The sequence below is a fragment of the Salvia hispanica genome, chromosome 1 (genome assembly GCF_023119035.1).
Source record: "Salvia hispanica cultivar TCC Black 2014 chromosome 1, UniMelb_Shisp_WGS_1.0, whole genome shotgun sequence".
Lineage (NCBI taxonomy): Eukaryota > Viridiplantae > Streptophyta > Magnoliopsida > Lamiales > Lamiaceae > Salvia > Salvia hispanica.
This window is the reverse complement of record NC_062965.1, coordinates 12,002,652-12,020,558: the sequence shown is the minus strand read 5'-3', so window position 1 is coordinate 12,020,558 and position 17,907 is coordinate 12,002,652. Positions and strand designations below refer to the sequence as shown.

At 37.5% G+C, this 17,907-nt stretch overlaps 5 protein-coding genes across 6 annotated transcripts; 1 reads left to right on the top strand and 4 right to left on the bottom strand.

Annotated features, from left to right (window-relative positions):
• Window positions 1-386: 386 nt before the first annotated feature.
• Window positions 387-1,347, bottom strand: LOC125223172 (ubiquitin-conjugating enzyme E2 10-like). Its single transcript, XM_048126190.1, has 4 exons — window positions 1,188-1,347; window positions 983-1,110; window positions 815-919; window positions 387-722 (listed from the first exon to the last, which is right to left on the bottom strand). The coding sequence occupies exons 1-4, from the start codon at window positions 1,255-1,257 to the stop codon at window positions 579-581; spliced, it is 447 nt and encodes a 148-aa protein (XP_047982147.1). The 5' UTR covers window positions 1,258-1,347; the 3' UTR covers window positions 387-578.
• Window positions 1,348-1,980: 633 nt separating this feature from the next.
• LOC125223158 (rac-like GTP-binding protein RHO1) lies at window positions 1,981-5,275 on the bottom strand. 2 transcript variants are annotated; one of them, XM_048126169.1, is made up of 8 exons: window positions 5,167-5,275; window positions 4,810-4,952; window positions 3,987-4,074; window positions 3,743-3,852; window positions 3,558-3,621; window positions 2,715-2,779; window positions 2,549-2,614; window positions 1,981-2,467 (listed from the first exon to the last, which is right to left on the bottom strand). In XM_048126169.1, the coding sequence occupies exons 2-8, from the start codon at window positions 4,906-4,908 to the stop codon at window positions 2,366-2,368; spliced, it is 594 nt and encodes a 197-aa protein (XP_047982126.1). In that variant the 5' UTR covers window positions 4,909-4,952; window positions 5,167-5,275; the 3' UTR covers window positions 1,981-2,365. The 2 variants fall into 2 exon arrangements, with proteins under 2 accessions (XP_047982126.1, XP_047982134.1); XM_048126177.1 differs by having other exon boundaries at window positions 4,810-4,988; window positions 5,167-5,252.
• A 1,435-nt stretch (window positions 5,276-6,710) lies between these two features.
• On the bottom strand, window positions 6,711-9,700 carry LOC125223149 (3-dehydroquinate synthase, chloroplastic). Its single transcript, XM_048126157.1, has 8 exons — window positions 9,213-9,700; window positions 8,698-8,848; window positions 8,430-8,597; window positions 8,115-8,341; window positions 7,607-7,730; window positions 7,330-7,392; window positions 7,109-7,252; window positions 6,711-7,029 (listed from the first exon to the last, which is right to left on the bottom strand). Exons 1-8 carry the CDS (start codon window positions 9,536-9,538, stop codon window positions 6,898-6,900), a joined length of 1,335 nt encoding a protein of 444 aa, XP_047982114.1. The 5' UTR covers window positions 9,539-9,700; the 3' UTR covers window positions 6,711-6,897.
• Window positions 9,701-10,772: 1,072 nt separating this feature from the next.
• LOC125223139 (protein ALTERED PHOSPHATE STARVATION RESPONSE 1-like) lies at window positions 10,773-14,193 on the bottom strand. The gene is made up of 5 exons (XM_048126146.1): window positions 14,083-14,193; window positions 12,977-13,973; window positions 12,499-12,701; window positions 12,088-12,311; window positions 10,773-11,885 (listed from the first exon to the last, which is right to left on the bottom strand). Exons 2-5 carry the CDS (start codon window positions 13,668-13,670, stop codon window positions 11,102-11,104), a joined length of 1,905 nt encoding a protein of 634 aa, XP_047982103.1. The 5' UTR covers window positions 13,671-13,973; window positions 14,083-14,193; the 3' UTR covers window positions 10,773-11,101.
• Window positions 14,194-16,376: 2,183 nt separating this feature from the next.
• On the top strand, window positions 16,377-17,673 carry LOC125187131. Its single transcript, XM_048083667.1, has 2 exons — window positions 16,377-17,049; window positions 17,099-17,673. Exons 1-2 carry the CDS (start codon window positions 16,377-16,379, stop codon window positions 17,671-17,673), a joined length of 1,248 nt encoding a protein of 415 aa, XP_047939624.1.
• Window positions 17,674-17,907: the final 234 nt, after the last annotated feature.

Sequence of the window (17,907 nt, the reverse complement as noted above, 5' to 3'; positions counted from 1 at the left end):
AGGTTTCGAACTGTTATAATCTACTCCCTCCATTCCATAGTAATGGAGGTAAAAATTTTCGGCACGGAGATTAAGAAAAATTGTGTTAGGTTAGTTAAGTAAAGAAAGAATAAAGTGGAAAATGAAAAAGGTAGAGAGATGAAGGGAGAAAAAAGTAAGAGAGAGTAAAGTAGGTGTGGAAAAATGTGTTGACTTTTACTAAAAAGGAAAATAACTCTATTACTATAGAATGTGCAAAAATGGCAAAATGACTCTATTGCTATGGAATAAATAAATCAGAATTTCCATTTTCAATAACAGTTGAAATGAAGTACTCCAATTTAACTCACTGAAAAGTCTTGAATAACATTTTTAGTATATTCCATAAAGAAGAAACATATTATAGATGAATGAAGAGTAGAAATGCATTGAGTCCTCGAAAAGAGAGGATACAATTGGTTGATAGTAATACAATTGGCATAAAAAAGATAGAACAATCATATCTCATCAAAAAAAATGCATAACAAAGTGGTTGCTCGCTCTTATTATAAACATGCTTGTTGTTATAGCTATATGATAATTATATATTTGTTCGTTGGTCAGCACATGGCGTATTTTTGGGTCCAAGAACGAGCCATGGAGTCGTATTTGGAAGTATCGGTTTTATACATATGGGCAATCTCCGGAACAAGAGGGTCATCTGGATTCGGATCTGTTAGCAACGAACATATTGAAAGCAGCACCTACATACATCACAGTGCACCAACTCATGATCATGTACATGTTCATGGCAAACAAACAACTAACAACACTAGCTAGTTGTAAAATAAAATACCTTAGAAATGGTAAGAGCTGGACTCCACTGATCTTTCAGGATGTCTAAACATATATTCCCATTGTTGTTTATGTTTGGATGAAATACCTTTGTCCTGAATGCTACCTGTATCATTCTCAACCTAAATTAAATTGAAATTTAAAGTAATTTAAACAGAAAAGGATGTACCTTGGGAGGTTTGAAAGGATAATCAGATGGGAAATGGATGGTAACTTGGAAAACACCACCAGCATAGGGGCTTTCATTTGGTCCTATTATTGTTGCTTGCCAATGAAACATGTCTTGAGCCACAGGACCTATTTCCACATCATAAAAATCAAACTCAACTCTATTTCAACAAAAATTATTTGATCATTTCTCTTGATGTTTCTACCTGCACTACATGAAGTTGGAGGGTCTCTCTGCAACTCTCTAAGCTCCTTGAGAATTCTTCGGGATGCCATTCGATTTGAGGAAGGTCTTTGAGGAACTAGTTTTCTCAGTTATACATACAATGGAATACTCCAACCAGTGTAAAAAATGTGATTATATAGAGGAGAAGAGAGTATGGTCTATGGTACTAATTCCGTTCACCTTTTCATAATTAGTTCCTTTTGTTTTCTTTTAATAGAGGGACCATCAAAATCCCCCAATTCTCATTGCTTTCCAACACCACAGATCCCATCCCATTCAAATGGATGGACTTTGTTTTCAAGTATATCTCCAACAGCTGGTGGAAGGGGGCAATTTCATTACTTAATTATGAGGAATTTATTCCTATATTATTATTTTTAGTTTATTTCCTAGCTGCCCTTTTCTGCAATCCTATTATCCTGTAGTTCATAGAACCTTGTAATAAAAGCAGAATGAAAATGAAACATGCCTAGAATATGGCCAAGTTCAACGGTGGATTCTCCATTTCTCTCAAAAAGTATAATCAAATATAGAAACTGGCCAATACGCATTCTAGAAAGGAATCTAATCTTTTTGCTTTTTAAGTTGAAAAACTTTATTCCCCATCTGTAAAGAAACAGACAATGGTGCACAAATAGTAAGTACTAAGCGTGATAACTAAGCCAACAATTTAAGAAAAAAAAAACATGATCCAATAATAAAAATATACTACCAAAGTAGATGAGCTCCACCACTTTCAGTGGTGAGCATGTCACACAATTGCATCAAATGAGTTGACAAAAGGAATTTGTATAAATGTGTGTTTCTATATATGTATATATATAAAAATATAAATCAAGTCGAAGACGACAGAATGTCATGTAAGAACCCTTAACAGTAGCCAACATCACAAAACCTTGGTCTGATTAACGAATGAAAGAAAAGAACGAATTAAAAGAGGGCAGGCCTAAAAGTATTGAGGTAACACTTTGGATATCAAAGCACAAAGCAGAGACTTGATCCACCTATACTTCCACTGACGGAAGCGAGCTTTGATGGAAGGGGCACTCCTAGTTCTCTTCTGTGGCAAAAGAAACGGAAAATGGCACGATGTGGCAGGGAGGAGCATGAGAGAGAGATATTATATTGGTGGTCATATCATTACACCTAATATGCTGATCACAATATAGCACAAGCCTTTTGAGCCTTTCCCTTCTTCTTCTTTGTCTTTGGCGGTTGGAGTACAACTTTAATGGCAGCGTCAAAAACTTGTTTAACGTTCTGCGTGAGCATATCAAGAATGCCAGCTTAGTAGGAGTACATATTTTGTAAGCAATGCAGAGAGATTGAATCGATAAAGACCTGTTGGGTCTTTGAACTGCATTCAACGTAAGAAGGAGACGCAATCAACTTCCTCAGCTCCTCCCCCTGGAAGTTTAAGAGGTGAGGTTATGTTCGGGAATCAGAGTAAAATTCACAAAGCATTGCCACACATATGATTCAGGAAAAGAAATGTGCATAAATTCACCTGTGCTTCAGTGATTGGTACAGAACCTGGATGGTCAACAAAGAACTGCTGGTCATCTCGAAGATCTGAATCGATATCAATAATCCAAAGATCAGAAACATTGTTTATACAGTATCTTTACAAGATTCAAGTCTTTGTGCATGTATCTGGATGTTAAGTGACAATCTTAAGGGTTTAGGGTTCTTTCGAGGTCATTGTATATAATGGATATACACCATCTACCAGAACAAGTTCTTTCGAGGTCATTGTCCTTGACTATCCAACTTAACGACAGACACATTGTATATATAGGCAGGATAAGAGAAGAAATTATTTAAAAGGACCAAGATCTGTACCCAGAATAAGAAAAGCAGATGATGATAACATGAATGAAAACTAGATACAGTTTCTACTCAATGTTATCAAGTTGTTTCTAATAAGAGTAGCATGCACGAGGGGAGAGAAACATCAAATAGTAGTAGTAAGATTTAATTTCTACAAAAAATCTAAACCAGAAGGTGAGGGATTATGCAATATTTACACAGATAGACATAAAAACAAAGCTAAAAATTCATATGGTTACAAACAAGTAACCGAGATCTGAAATGATGGTAAGCCACTTCTTAACTATTACCAATACCAGGTAAATCTTCAATCTAAAGGGTGATTGAAGGATACACATAAAATGTAAAGAGCAAAGCAAAAAAGAAAAGACCTTAATATGTATCAAGTTGTGGCATCAGGGAACTTTAGAACTAATGATATCTCTGGGATTCTATATCCTTCATCTATCAAACTCCATATTATTTTTTGACACTGTTATAACAGGGGGTGTGCATTATAAAAATTAATCAGAAACCTTACCTAGTTTTGTGCCAACAAGAATGATAGGGACACCAGGAGCATAATGCTTCAATTCAGGAATCCACTGAAAAACAAATGAAAACAAAAAAATCTTAGAAGAAAACAGACAATCTTGCTGGGGAAATTAGAATAAAGGAAAGTAATCAGAGCTAGATAGAAGTTAATAAGAGCAGCCAAATCCTTGCCTTCTTGGAAACATTTTCATAGCTGGCCTTGCTTATAAGAGAAAATGCCAAAATGAAAACATCAGCTCCACGATAACTCAATGGTCTTAATCTATTGTAGTCCTCCTGTCCTGTTCCATAAAGTAAAACGTATGTCAAAGATTGCACATATATTACACATATAAATAAATAATGCTATTGCTAGCAGATATGCTTGCAATGTTATATGTAGATGTGTCAATGAAGGATATCTAGTAGTATTTACCAGCAGTATCCCATAGGCCTAGGTTGACAGTAGCACCATTAACAACAACATTTGCACTGAAATTATCAAATACAGTTGGTACATAATCCTGCATTGAAAATTTATAAAAATGTGTTAAAAGTTGAAAATATTAGGAATGCTGTTTCAAACCTGAGAATAGCATAACATCATAGCTCAGGGACTATTCAGAGCGTTGGCCACATAATACATGACAAACAGGATATTCAGTACATGTTACAGGGTCCATCCCAATTCTAGTGGTGTGGTCAACAGTTTCTTGCCGAGATGGAAATCATCTACCAATAAGGACTGAATTCTAAGCACTATGGACTATACATTTCAAACCAGATTTATGGAAAAGAAAAACAAACAAGTGATTCTACAATTTCTACCAAATCATATATAATCCAGTTATATCATCCTCAGCAAAACAAAAGTGACAAATCTTCAATAAACCATTCAAATTGGACATGCTCATTGTTTTTCTCACCCTCCAGACTCTCATGCACATAGAAAGGAAGCCACTGAGATAAATAAAACCTGATTCCATATCTAAAATACACATAACTGGTGGCAAGAAAAAGGGAAAAGAATCTATATGAGAATATTTCTTTTCTTTCATTTAATCTTTCCGTGATCATCCAGCCAATCACACAGTAATGGAGGTCCATGATCATGAAGAAAGTTAAGTCAAACCATCTTTTTTGTTCAAATACACATAAAAAGCGAAACAAACACCCAAAAAAGATTATAATGCATCAATCAATTCCAGCATCCAATGCACACATTATTGAAGACGATAAAAAAATCCAGAGAGGGTGACCGTGGGGAAGGTGTTGCTGGTGTAGGAAATCAATAGACATGTCTTCCCGACGGCGCCGTCGCCGACCGTGACGCATTTTATGAATCTCGACGCGCTCATTCTTCTTCCACTCTCTCCCTGTATTCAGATCTTCCGGTGAAGACCTGATCGGATCAGCAGTTGGCAAATATCAAATACACCTAAATCAGTATTGAGAGGAGCAGAATTGAAAAACTTGGAAGCGGCAGAAAAAATCAAATCAAAAGCATTGAAAATTGGGGAAATGTATGCATTGCAAGGGGAAAGAAGAGAGAAAATTGGAGATCGAGATCTAGGATTATTGAGAGAGTAATGGATGGGCAGTTAGTAATGGAATACCCTTATTTAGCCGGGAAATGCTGCTGCCATTCAATCTCTCTCTCTCTCTTTCGAAAATGAAAATGAAATTGGAATTGGAATTGAAACACAGTCACCATTTATATCATTCCTCTATCATTGCATTTATGTTCGTATCATTCATTCCTTGTGGGCCCTATTAATTATTGATTAAATTCTTAATATGATTACAATTTAAAAACTAAGAAAATAGTAATGTTCAATACAACTATCATTCGTATTGGTTTCTCATTTTTCGAAACCATCTTTTTTGCCCTAAAAACTTTTGATACATTTACATTATTTTTTTTCTCATATCATCTCACCTTATTATCTTTGATTTTTCTCTTTCTTCTTTCTTTTTTTCATTTTTTAAATATATTTTTCTCATTTTATTCTTATATATCAATAAAATTGTAGTAGTACTTATTTCACAAAATTTTACTATGTACATTGTTATATATAGATGATAGTATAAGGTGATCTTATTACTTATAGCTATCTATTTATGTATTATTGTTATACATCTACAATAATTTTTTATTTTTATTACAAAATTTAATATTTTGGAATATAGAATTAATATATTGGACAAGGATCCAATATATTGGATAGTTATTCACTAATTTTACATGTATTTTTTATTTTGTTGTCCCTATAAAAAAATGAAAATAGCCAAAAATAGATAAATTTCATAACAATTTTTAAGATATTTGTCTAAAAAAATTCTTATCTTGTATCCAATATATTAAATCTATAGATTAAAATATTAAATTTTGATTAACACAATAAAATTATGAAAGGTATTATCTATATTTATACCAATAATGGATATAATCTCGCATTATATGATTATCTATATATAACAATGTATATAAAATTTTGTAAGATAAAACTAATTTTGTTAATATATTAATAATAAATGGAAAATAAATTAAATAAAAATTGCTGTATAGAATAAATTATGAGAGAGAAATGAGAATTCGAAATAAAAAATACGGAGAATAGAGAGAGTAGAGAAATTATAAATAATGTGAGATGAGTTGTGTTGCATGTGCATTGTGTTATTGTGTATGCATATTCAGTGTGTGACAGTGTGTGTGTGTACAAGGATACTAATTTTGCAATTTGTGTGTGTTTTTGTGTATAAGAGTGTGCATATTTAGTGTGTGTTGTGTATGTGTGTGTACAATGTAGGATGGTGGTTTTTTGTGTGTGTTTTTGTGTATGCAGTATGTTGTGTGTGTATTGTGTGAGTGTGGGCACTATGTGTGTATGCATGTATTATGTTAGTTTGTGGCCAATGAGTATATAGTGTGTAAAAATGCTTAATTTAATTACTATTTGAAATTTCAAATATTTACTTTTTTGGATATAAAATTCAAATTGTAGAACGGACAAGATTTTGGAATTATAATTAAATTCAAAATCTAAATATTTTTGTGATATCAAATATTGAATTTGAAATCCAAGACTCCAATTCCAATTCCAATTCCAATTCCAATTCCATAACTTCAATGTATACTGTAACAAAAGAAAAACTGCAATGATCAAACAAGAAAATTTGTGATATTATTACTGGTACAGCTATCGATAGACATCATTGCAATATCGGTAACATTTGCAATACAAAGAAACTGACTAAGTTTTGGTCTTGGCACAAAACACCTTATGAGAAAAGATACACAAGAAACAAAAAAAAATAGCTTACACCATCAACACCAGTTATATAAACTACGACTTGCTAAATGCCTGCAGGGTGTCCTCCAGGGCCTGTCTGTCGTAGTCGCCTGTAAAAACGCAGCTTCCGAGAGGACCTTTTAGAAGGATAAGCCTTAGCAGCCCATCTGCTACCTTCTTATCCACCTGCATTGCATATAACATGTGTGAGTGGGATACAAAAAGAGGGACGGGGTGTTTTTGTTTGTGCAGTATGCTATCTTACCGCCATCACGGACTTGAACATGTCAACTGTCATGGTTTCTGGAGGTGATGTAGGCAATTTGGCCTGTTGCAAAATCTTATGCACTCTCTTTACTAGTGAGTCCTCGATCCAGCCAAGCCGGTAAGACATGTCAACTGCCATTACCTGAAATATGCACCATGGCATCTTTCAGCAAGAAAGGAAAAATTGATCAAGAATTAGCAGTCTACACAGTAACATACCGTGCCAGCAGCAACGGCTTCCCCATGAAGCCACTGCCCATATCCAAAACCAGTCTCAATTGCCTGTCAATTTGCATAGAAAGGCAATTAAGAACAAGAATAGCTCATCGAGATCCAGACATAGATGTTAGAAAGCATTGCCACTAAGTGGGTAAAGCAGGAAAGAATATTTCAATCAAGTAACCAAGAGAATAAAGTTCATGCATTCGGATGCATCAAAGCAAAGCAAAAGTTTAGTTTAGCCTTAAGGTCATTATATTGAGGAAAAAATACCCACATGGCCAAAAGTGTGGCCCAAGTTGAGAGTTGCCCTTAGTCCACTCTCCTTCTCATCCAAGGAAACAACCTCAGCTTTATTTTCACACGAGCGTTTGATTGCATAAGCAAATGCATCTTGGTCCCTGCAAAGAAGCAAACCCTTTATGTTTACATATCAAATTAACAAAGGAAATAAGAAGACATGATTATGGATGAAAGATAAATAAGGAAAATCTATTAGCAAAGCAAGGGTTTCACCTACTGTGCATGCCAAGATCTGTAATGATGGAATAAATCATTTAATCAGAGGATCACTAGGTGTAACTGGTAACTGGAGGGAGTAGGAAGGGATATATTTTGTGGAGTAAGTAGACTTATCTAGCATGAGCTAATGCAAATTTCTTAATTAATCACTTGGAACATTTTAACATGTTTACAAGTATCAGGAAGAAACAGTAAAGAATGACACTGAAGTATCCTCATATTATATATGCACAAGGAGAATTTAATCTAATGCGTGTATTTACCTTGCCATCAGTGCGGCCATATTCTTTTCCTGCCACTCAAAAAATGAAGCGTCTCTAATAAGTCCATACTTAATTACTTCTGCAAGCCCTGATGCCAATTCACGATCCGGCAATGTGTTCAAAGTGTCAGTGTCTACGAGCACACATTGCGGTTGGTAAAATGCTCCGATTAAATTTTTCCCAAGTGGGTGGTTTATTCCAGTCTTACCACCAACGGAAGAATCTACCTAAATATGAAAACGATGTAACTGATAAACATCAATTACCTTCCAACCAAATTGCATATATGTGCCAGTTAGTCATTACTACTCAAACCTGTGCCATCACAGTAGTCGGAATCTGAATGAAGTTAACTCCACGAAGATACGAAGCTGCAGCATATCCACACATGTCCCCTATGACTCCACCACCAAGGGCAACAAATGTACAGCGCCGGTCCATTCGTGTCTCGATAGCTTTGTCAAATACTTTCATTAGAGTCTCCTGTCAAAGCAGGAAACAATACCACCCTCACCGTAGTCAGAATAATTCAGTTATTTACCCCCAAACCAACCCAGGGGACAAAAGAAAGCACAACACCCACCATGTTCTTAAATTTCTCCCCATCTGGCAAAATTACACTCTCAACTTTTATATTAGGATTTCCTTCCGTCAATGCCCATATAGTTTTATCAAGATACAATGGCGCTATCGTTGTGTTGGTGACCACGAGGACTTGCTTACCATGAACATGCCTATAACACAGTAAAAACTTATCAAAAACATAGAGAATTATCTTTACACCGCCACAAAACATATTAAGAAGGAAACAGATGAATATTTCAATTGAAGCAAGAAATTTTGATAAACATCAACATTATCCCATACTCTTAACATAAATCAGGCATTCTCATCACTTTGCTTTAGGTATAAATTGACAAATGAACTTTGATCAATATCATAAAGAAAACCAACACTGATTGAATAATCAGAAACATATATAGGTCATAATGATTATCAAACCACAATAATGGAGCTAATCAGCATCGTACAAAGTCCTTATCAAGCAGTTTTACTAAATTGGAATTCAAATTAACAGAGTGTGCAGGAATTAACTACCTCTGCAGCAGGTCGGGTTGATTTAGAAGTCCAGAGCCTATGTAGATCGGGTAGCTTCGGTTCCCCAAATCGACCTCAACAAGAGTAGGAACAGCGGGCGAAGAAGAGGAAGCAGAAGTGGAGTGATCCATCACCGGAGGCGCCGAAGCCCTCACCGCGAAATTACGCTTCTTAGAATCGAAGGAGATGCGAGAGGCAGAGGAAATGGAGGAAGTGGAGGCAGGGAGGCGCAGGAGAGATGTTAGCTGGGGGTGGCGGTTGCGTGAAGAGGCGGAGACAGAAAGGGCGCGGTTAGGGTAGAGAGAGGAGGAAGAAGAGGCAGCCATTAGCGGCGGCGGTGGCGGCGGGTATCAGTGATGGATTCTCGAATTTAGAGCTTGGGAGATTTGTGCGATTAGCCGGTTTATGTGAATGTGATTTGGTTGAATTGGTTTGGTTTGGTGATATTTGTGGTAGGTGGTGAATTCTCTGTGTTTTCTGGTTAAGACGATGACATAAAAAACCAAATTCGGTAGGTGAGCCTGTGCTATATTTTTATTTTTATTTATTTTCCCATTTTTTCGGCTAAGTTCGAATTTAAGACTATTTTCCGTTTAAAAAAGTAGAAGTATATTTTTCTATTTTATGTTGTTCACTAAAATTAGTTTCTTTTCATTAAACTTTTCTTTATTGAGTTAGATTGCTCTATTAAATTACATTCCACTAGTAATACTTCAATAGATTGCACTTCTTTCTTTTCCACTAGTAATACTTTAATAAATTGTAATTACCATAGATAAATGAATCAACAAAAAGTTGCAAATTGAAATTGCAACATCTTGAAAAATCAGGAATAAATGACATATTCATTTAAATATTGCAAACAGATAGAATAATATTGAAATTTTGAAGATGCTGTGTATAAGAAATATATCATATTTATAATATCTTAAAATTATATGGAAATTAACAAATAAACATTGCAATCGTACAACACTCAAAAGTATATGAACAGTGTATGAGTATGTTTTTGTAGCGAGGGATATAATATACAACTACGTGAAAGTAACAAATAGAGGATTACACACAAAAAATAAAGCAAGCAAAAACTCAAAACACGAAGAAGAGACAAAATCTTCAATTGCTTCATGAAATTCTCACATTCTCAAAGGTAAATAAATTCCATCACTCTCTTTTGTTTATAGTATTACTAGTTTTTTACTTGTCAGTTTGTAGCTATTTCTATTATTTTCTGATTGATGTTTTTGAATTTTGAGAATAGAAAATTGTAGTAGTAGTACATTTTTAAAATTCCTATGGATGAATATGTACTTCGCGAGTTGCTAGAATTTTGTTGAGTTCTGCGGCAGAATGCATTGCTGCATTTGTTGAGTCATTATTGGTGGGATAGCGAGCAACTAAAGAGCCGTCATAGTGCCTTAAGAAAGCAGTATATCAGTGTAGCTTTGCTACTCGATCAACCTGATTTTAGGTGTACAATTTTGGCTTAATAGCAAGCACGGCCCATCCAAATGTTGGTTGTAAGTTGTAACTTTTAAGTGAACATCGACATGAATAGACTTTAAAAAGAACTCGAGCACAATTTTCAAAACTGTCAAAGAAATGGATCTCTGTCTTCTCAAAATGATACAAGAACAATCCAGGTCGGAAACACCATATTCCACAACTGAATTCAAAGCAAAAATCTAAAATTCAACACTAGTCACCTAAATACTACACTAGCAAAGAATAATTACACAAGCTGAAAATCGTTTTGATCACTCAGAGAAGATGTGATTTGCAGAGAACAGACCTTCCTTGTAGGGGTTGAGCTTTTTTTTACATGGTGTTGAAACTAAGCCTCTCAGAGCTTAAGCCAACTGCAGCAGATCTGCAAATAATCTATTATTTCAAGGTAATATCATCTTAACATTGTGCAAATCATTAGTGCTCTTCGACTGGTTGATCACGGACTCAAAACCTTGAGTGCACACATTGGCAAAACCCGTCATCGCCTGAAAAACGTGAGGCAAACCCATCTGCAGGTTGTTCATGGTCATCGCCCTCGTCACACTGATCGACTTCTCATATTTGGCCTTCTCATCCTCCGCCTTGGACCTCAAGGCCTCCACCTTGGCTCTTTTCTCTCTCACGGGATCTTTGCTTGTGTCACCGGAGGTTTCTGGCATTGCATATGATGGGCCGTGCTTGCTCTCTAACGACCGGAGCTCGCCTGCCTTCTTTTCGAGCTCCTTGAACACCGACTCTGACTTCCTCTTCTCTTTTTGTTCCTCCGCTTGTTGCACTACAATTGCGTGGATGACTGTTAGGAAACTCTTGATTCCCTCAGATGCCACGTTGTCTGGAGCGTTATTCATTGCAAGCTGCCATTCTTCACAGAAAGAGTACATGGTGGAGCCATGCTTGGACTTGCTGATGGGATTGTTACCTACTTGAAATAGGCTGAGACGGAGCCAGCCTGTCAATGACTGAATATATTCGCGTTGAGCTTTGATGAGGCTACAGAAGGAGAGGTGCCACTGCTGGGCTTCGAGCTCAAGCTGAAGTGTTGATTGTCGATGGATTTCAGTGGTGGGATACGTTGATGGAATGCAGTTGAGGTATTTGAGCTGCTGGACTATGTGTGTTTGTACTTGATGGAATTCATACATGCTTCTCCACATGATCATTAACCTGAAACAAAGATGATGATTATAAGACACTGAAAATTTTTATGTGATGTTTATAACATTCCTACATTATTTTATTCATTTTCGAGCAACAGCGCACATTAAGTTGCAGTTATTTTAATAAACAGATAGTAGCACATCAAAGTTTCCACGACATATTTGTAACTTGATGAGCAGAATGTAGGGCAACGATGCAGAGGACTTACCCCTTGACGAGCTGAAGAAGTTGAGGATGAAGCTCAGATTCTCTCAATTTGACAATCTCTATGGAGGTAGTCTCAATCGCTTGGACAGCAACCATCATCTGCGATTCCAACTTCTCGACTTCCTTTTTCGCCTTCTCACTCTTGATATACTCTGCATTCTTCATCTCTAGCTTCCTGAGAGCTGCCACTCTTTTCTCATGCTCTGATTTCAAATACTCAGCATTCTAAAATAAACCCACAGAATATTTAAATTAGCTCATATAGATGCATATAGATCCAAATGTTCAAAGCAAATAAAAAATCTACGAAACTATATCGTTTAACGAAGGCACTGAATGAGCAAAATAGGCGCACCATGTCAAGACACTATGTGAAACAGAGTCAAAAGGCAAACTAGATAATTAGATTTACCTTAACCTCCTGGAAAAGTTTCTTCTCCCAGGCATATAGCCTCTCGACTGTTGAACAGTGGGTGGCATTTCCATTGGCAGCAACCTGAGCTGAGTTTCCGATAGGATCCTCACAGAACTTTCCAAACGCATTCCACTTTGCACTGCCCGAACCCCAACTCCATAATAGTGGAGTCAAACTCTTTCCATATCCATTATCCTTACCTACAACAAACCAAATTTATGAGTCACATGGCAATCATTCACAACAATTTTTTTTGTTCAGATTCGGGTTTACAGTTTCTTATGAAACTATGCGAACGATAAACTGGCAATGATAACATAGTTTTATGCATAAAATGACATATGCAATAAATAAAAAGATTGTGATCAATATTTGATGTGAAACCTTCTATTGAACAAGTATAATATGGCAGTATAAACTTTTTCTTTTTCTAAATATAGAGCAAATGAAACTTACAAACAGTAATTAATTTTACCTAATGAAGATTGGCGATTGAAATTACAAACCGGAACTTCCAACAATGCAGAGAGTGGACCACCAGCATTGGCAGCTTGCAAGAAGTAGTCATCCAGTTCTCGAATGATCTCGACCAGATCTTTACCCTTCGTCGAGACCACCACCGCAAGCTCACTGCTGGCACTGGTGTCGGTGGTGGTGGCGGTGATCACAGAAGGAGGGGCAGCCACATTTTGCGAAGCCACCGTGGTGGTGTGGGTGACGGTCGCCTCAGAAGCAGTGGCAGTAGTGGTCTCCCACTCCTCCTCGCCCTCCGGCCGCCTGGAGGTCGGCATGAAGGGGTCCCAGAAATCCCAGGTGGACGCAGAGGGGGCGGGCGGAGGAGGAGGAGGTGGCGGGCGGATAGCTGAGGAGGTTGTTGTGGAGGTGGTGGTCCAGGACATAGGGCTGAATGGAGGAGGTAAGTTGTTAGGCGGGGGCGGGGGTGGAGGCGGGGAAGGGTTTGACGGCGGGAGGGGGTGGTGGTGGAGGCTGGTCTCCGCCGTGGCGAATTGGAGAAGGGCGGAGCCGGTGTTGCGGAGGGACCTTATATACATACTATGGGCGGCGGCAAAGGCATGCCTCGCCTTCACCAACTGCTTCATGTATCTCTTTCTAGCCTTACATCTAGACACCATTTCCTCTCTCTCTAACCTTGAATACCAACAACCCATTTTCCCCCCCACTTTACTCTCTGTGTGTACACAAAATCAATGCAACTTTACTTTAACTGGAATTTGCATACAGCATTCAAAATTCCTTCAATCACCTTTCGTTACTACGCATCTAATCATCGGAGTTAAATACACCAGAAATAAAAAAATTTAAAAAAAAAGGAAAATTTTAAAATTATGTGGTTCAGTACTATTCTACTGCACTTCCTTAGCTCTGAACACACACAGACGTCACAACAACTTAAATCTATACGGAAACACAGAAATGGAGAGAGATTCAGTGCAAAATCAAGCTGAATTCACCTACAAAAAAATAAAATAAAACATTTTTTTTTCTATTTAGATTCACGAATCCATCAATTAAACAATTAATCGCACAATCCAAAAAACGCAGCAGAAGAAAGAAGGAGACCTGTTGGAACAGCATTTCTCAACCAATCCATCGCCATTTTAGATAGAGAGAGATCGATGAAGGTTGAAGTGAGCGGAAGATGGCCACAACAAAAGCAAAAATGAATTTGATGTTGGGCAGAGTGCAATTAATTTTATTTACTCACTTTATATATCATTCGTATTTCCTTTTTACTGTTACGCCATTAATTTACCAACATTCTCCGTTTAATTATACTCCCATATTTATTTTGTTTGTGCTGCTCAATAATTTATTCACATTAAATGTGTACACGTAGATTGAAGTATTAATTAAAATTAAATATTTGCCATATCTAATTCAAATCATAGGGTATGGAGTATTATGTTTCCGAGGGAGTGAAAAAAGTGCGTGCATTTGGCGGTATATTGTGAAAATGCGAAGACAAAATAGAATAATTTTGCCATTTAAAATTTTGGATAAATATTAAATATAGAAATGTAACTATATTATTTTATTGTTTGATTTTATTTACTTCAGAGGAAAAATGGGCAAGGGTAGTTTGGGAACACAGGTTTCAACGGGCCATAAAAAAATTCAAAATGCAGGGACGTGGAAGGGTCATTTATTGCCTCATTTTCAGGACTAAGATTTAACTGTAGAAAAAATATGTTAACAACGTTTTACTAATTTTTTTTCAAAAGGCTTAATATTAATAATCTTGTAATCTTCTGACGACAGATTTAATGGTACAGCAAATTTAATGGTACAGATTAGGATCTAATTAATTTATGGTATCAACGGGCAAATACTTTTTTAATTTGTTTGTTTCCATGTTGTAATTAATGACTCATTAATCGCACTATGCTGTTGTAACAATAGGTAAATATGTTAATCTATTACAAAAAACAATAAATCTATATAGCCATAATATAGCTAGCCATAAAATAACATTACTTTAAATTATAGATAACAATGGTAATTTAATTGTCTTATTAGCTTAAATACTGTTGCACTATAACCCTTTTCTATTCTACTTGGTTCTGTTGTTTTTAATTTTAATTCATTTAATCATTTTTTATGTTTCATTTTTTTGATAATTAATTACATATAGTATTAAACAATTCTAATTACAATACATAAAAAATAAATAAAAGAAAAGGAAAGGAAATCAAATATAAAAAGAAACAACAAGATGTTATATATTATAGTCCAGTAATTAATCTATTATTGCTAGTTATGCTTGAGGATAAAATAGTTCAAAGAAAATTAATACTCCTACTACTTTTTAATTAGATGCAATATGTATAAAGTTAATCAGCATGAAATTCATTATTTTATTAATGTTTTATTTGTATGACTGTCACATAATATTCATTTAGCACTACTCTTATAAAATACTACTACTCCACTACATAAAATTATGAATGATCATTGATAATTATGAAATCTACGATTTTTATCTTATGTAGTCTAATGATATGAAGTATATAATAGACCAATCTTTCATTTTATTGCGCAATTAGTTTTTGTTTATTAACGAGGATATTTCGTAGATGTTATTTGGTGATGCAATTTGGATAAATACTATTTTTAGTAGAATTTATATTAGAGCATCCACTATAGGAGAGCCGCGGCTCGTGGCTCTCCCGTGGTCCAGCCGCGGCTCCCTATAGTGAGCGCCATGGGCTTTGGTGGCGAGGGTGCCCACGAGAGCGCCACTCCGGTGTCCTGGCCGCGGCACTTGGGTGGGGGCCGTGGCTCTCCTATTGCAGCGGCCACGAGCCGCGTGCTCTCCCTATTTTTAATTTTTTTATTTTCTTAATTCTATAAATATATCCATTTTTTACCCCATTTCTACACAAATTCTATAAATATATACATTTTTTCCCATTTTCTTAATTAAAATATACACAAATTGAAAAAAATAATTTATTTGGTGGCTTGGATTTGTCCACCATAATGTTAAACAAGTTTTTTGATGGCTCGGTCAAGTTTTATGGCTTAGCCCGGCCAACTATAGTGGACACTCTTAGAGCATCCACTATAGGGGAGCCGCGGCCGGGCCACGCGAGAGCCGCGAGCCGCGGCTCCCTATAGTGACTGGGGTGGGCAGCCGCGGCCGGGGGGGTGGACACGGGAGCGCCACGATCGTGGCCTAGCCACGGCGCATGGGCGCGAGCCGCGGCCCTCCTATTGCATTGGCCACGAGCCGCGGCTCCCCTATTTTCGATTTTTTTTTATTCATTCTATAAATATACATCATTTTTCCCCAATTTTTTACACCATTCCAATCTCCACTCTTTTCATTTAATCACCAATTCTGCGTTTGAAAAATGAGTTCCGACGATGAGTTCCAACAATTGGTGGATAGGGAGTTCGATGAACTCGTTCAAGAGGTGCAATGGGAAGCAGAAGAGGAGGAGGCGGCGGCGGCGGCGTTCGTTCGCCCGTTCTATCATCGGCGGACCATCTGCCGTGACCATGTCGGGGCAGACCAGCGGTTGATGGAAGACTACTTTGGCGACAACCCCCGTTACCCAGCAGAGATTTTCCGTCGCCGCTTCACAATGTCGCAACGGTTATTCATCCGTATAGCGACCACATTGGCGCAGCGGTATAGGTGTTTCACATTGCGCAGTGATGCTAGCGGCCGAACCGGGTTGTCGACATATCAGAAGTGTACCGCTGCAATTAGGCAGCTTGCCTATGCCGGACCCGCTGATATGTTCGACGAATACCTACAGTTGGGTGAAACAACGGCCCTCACGACGCTGAGGCAGTTTTGTAATTATATCCAGGCCATCTTCGGTCCGAAGTATCTACAGAAGCCAACTGTCGATGAGTGCCAGAGATTGATAGATATGCACGGGAGAGTGCATACTTTTTCGAGGATGTTGGGCAAGCATCGATTGCATGCACTGGGAGTGGAGGAACTGCCCGGCTGCTTGGAAGGGGCAGCTCATATCTGGATTCAAAGGGAGACACCTAACAATGATACTGGAAGCTGTTGCTGACTACCGATTGCGAATCTGACATGCATATTTCGGTGTCGCAGGGTCGAACAACGACGTCAACGTGCTGGATTCGTCTCATCTCTTCAATGATGAGTGTCGGGGTGAGGGTCCGACTGTCAGATTCATGGCCAACGGGACGCAGTACAACAAGGCATACTACTTAGCCGATGGGATATACCCTCGTTGGCCCGTGTTTGTCAAGACGACCGGACAGCTGGTTGGGCCGAAACAATCCTATTTCGCGGCCAAACAGGAGAGTGCTAGGAAGGACGTTGAGCGTGCTTTTGGTGTCCTCCAATCGCGATGGGCCATTCTACGGTGCCCGGTTCGACAATGGCACGAAAATGATGTCGCCTCCATCATGTATGCATGTATCATATTGCACAATATGATAATAGAGGACGAAGGATATTCTGCAGAGAACTGGGCACCGGAAGAGGGTGCAAGTACGAGTCACGGTGTTGCAACCGCCCCACTGCAGATGGGTGTACCGCGTAGTGATGCATACTTGATCCAACGGTTCGCCGATATGCGGAGGAAAACATCACATACGACACTGCAGGCTGATATGATCGAAGAGGTTTGGAATCGTAGGGGAGGAGGGGGTAGAGCGTGATATGCGTTGGGAATGTAGTTTATGAGAAGTCGAAAATTTTCGTTGTATAATTTTACCCCTTTGTATAATACAACGGAGATTTTGTTTTAATTTTAGTTCTTATTATGCATTTTTTCAATTATTATAGTCCAATAATTTTTATTGTAGTAGAATTAAAATATAAACAAAATAAAAAAAAATTAAACTTTTTGGTGGCTTGGCCATGTCCACTATAGTGAAAAATATGGGCGTTGA

Excerpts from the sequence above, each read along its gene's own strand:
- LOC125223172 (XM_048126190.1), bottom strand. The coding sequence starts at position 1,257 with ATGGCATCCCGAAGAATTCTCAAGGAGCTTAGAGAGTTGCAGAGAGAC. Across the intron at positions 1,111-1,187 it reads TCCAACTTCATGTAGTGCAG|GTCCTGTGGCTCAAGACATG; the intron begins GTAGAAACATCA and ends ATGTGGAAATAG. Across the intron at positions 920-982 it reads ATCCTTTCAAACCTCCCAAG|GTAGCATTCAGGACAAAGGT; the intron begins GTACATCCTTTT and ends AGAATGATACAG.
- LOC125223158 (XM_048126169.1), bottom strand. The coding sequence starts at position 4,908 with ATGAGCGCGTCGAGATTCATAAAATGCGTCACGGTCGGCGACGGCGCC. Across the intron at positions 2,780-3,557 it reads TCTTGTTGGCACAAAACTAG|ATCTTCGAGATGACCAGCAG; the intron begins GTAAGGTTTCTG and ends ATATCGATTCAG. Across the intron at positions 2,468-2,548 it reads GCAGTTCAAAGACCCAACAG|AACGTTAAACAAGTTTTTGA; the intron begins GTCTTTATCGAT and ends ATGCTCACGCAG.
- LOC125223149 (XM_048126157.1), bottom strand. The coding sequence starts at position 9,538 with ATGGCTGCCTCTTCTTCCTCCTCTCTCTACCCTAACCGCGCCCTTTCT. Across the intron at positions 8,598-8,697 it reads GGGAGAAATTTAAGAACATG|GAGACTCTAATGAAAGTATT; the intron begins GTGGGTGTTGTG and ends CTGCTTTGACAG. Across the intron at positions 7,393-7,606 it reads TGGGCCACACTTTTGGCCAT|GCAATTGAGACTGGTTTTGG; the intron begins GTGGGTATTTTT and ends GCAAATTGACAG.
- LOC125223139 (XM_048126146.1), bottom strand. The coding sequence starts at position 13,670 with ATGGGTTGTTGGTATTCAAGGTTAGAGAGAGAGGAAATGGTGTCTAGA. Across the intron at positions 12,312-12,498 it reads AACTTTTCCAGGAGGTTAAG|AATGCTGAGTATTTGAAATC; the intron begins GTAAATCTAATT and ends GGTTTATTTTAG. Across the intron at positions 11,886-12,087 it reads CTTCTTCAGCTCGTCAAGGG|GTTAATGATCATGTGGAGAA; the intron begins GTAAGTCCTCTG and ends TCTTTGTTTCAG.
- LOC125187131 (XM_048083667.1), top strand. The coding sequence starts at position 16,377 with ATGAGTTCCGACGATGAGTTCCAACAATTGGTGGATAGGGAGTTCGAT. Across the intron at positions 17,050-17,098 it reads TAACAATGATACTGGAAGCT|GGTCGAACAACGACGTCAAC; the intron begins GTTGCTGACTAC and ends TCGGTGTCGCAG.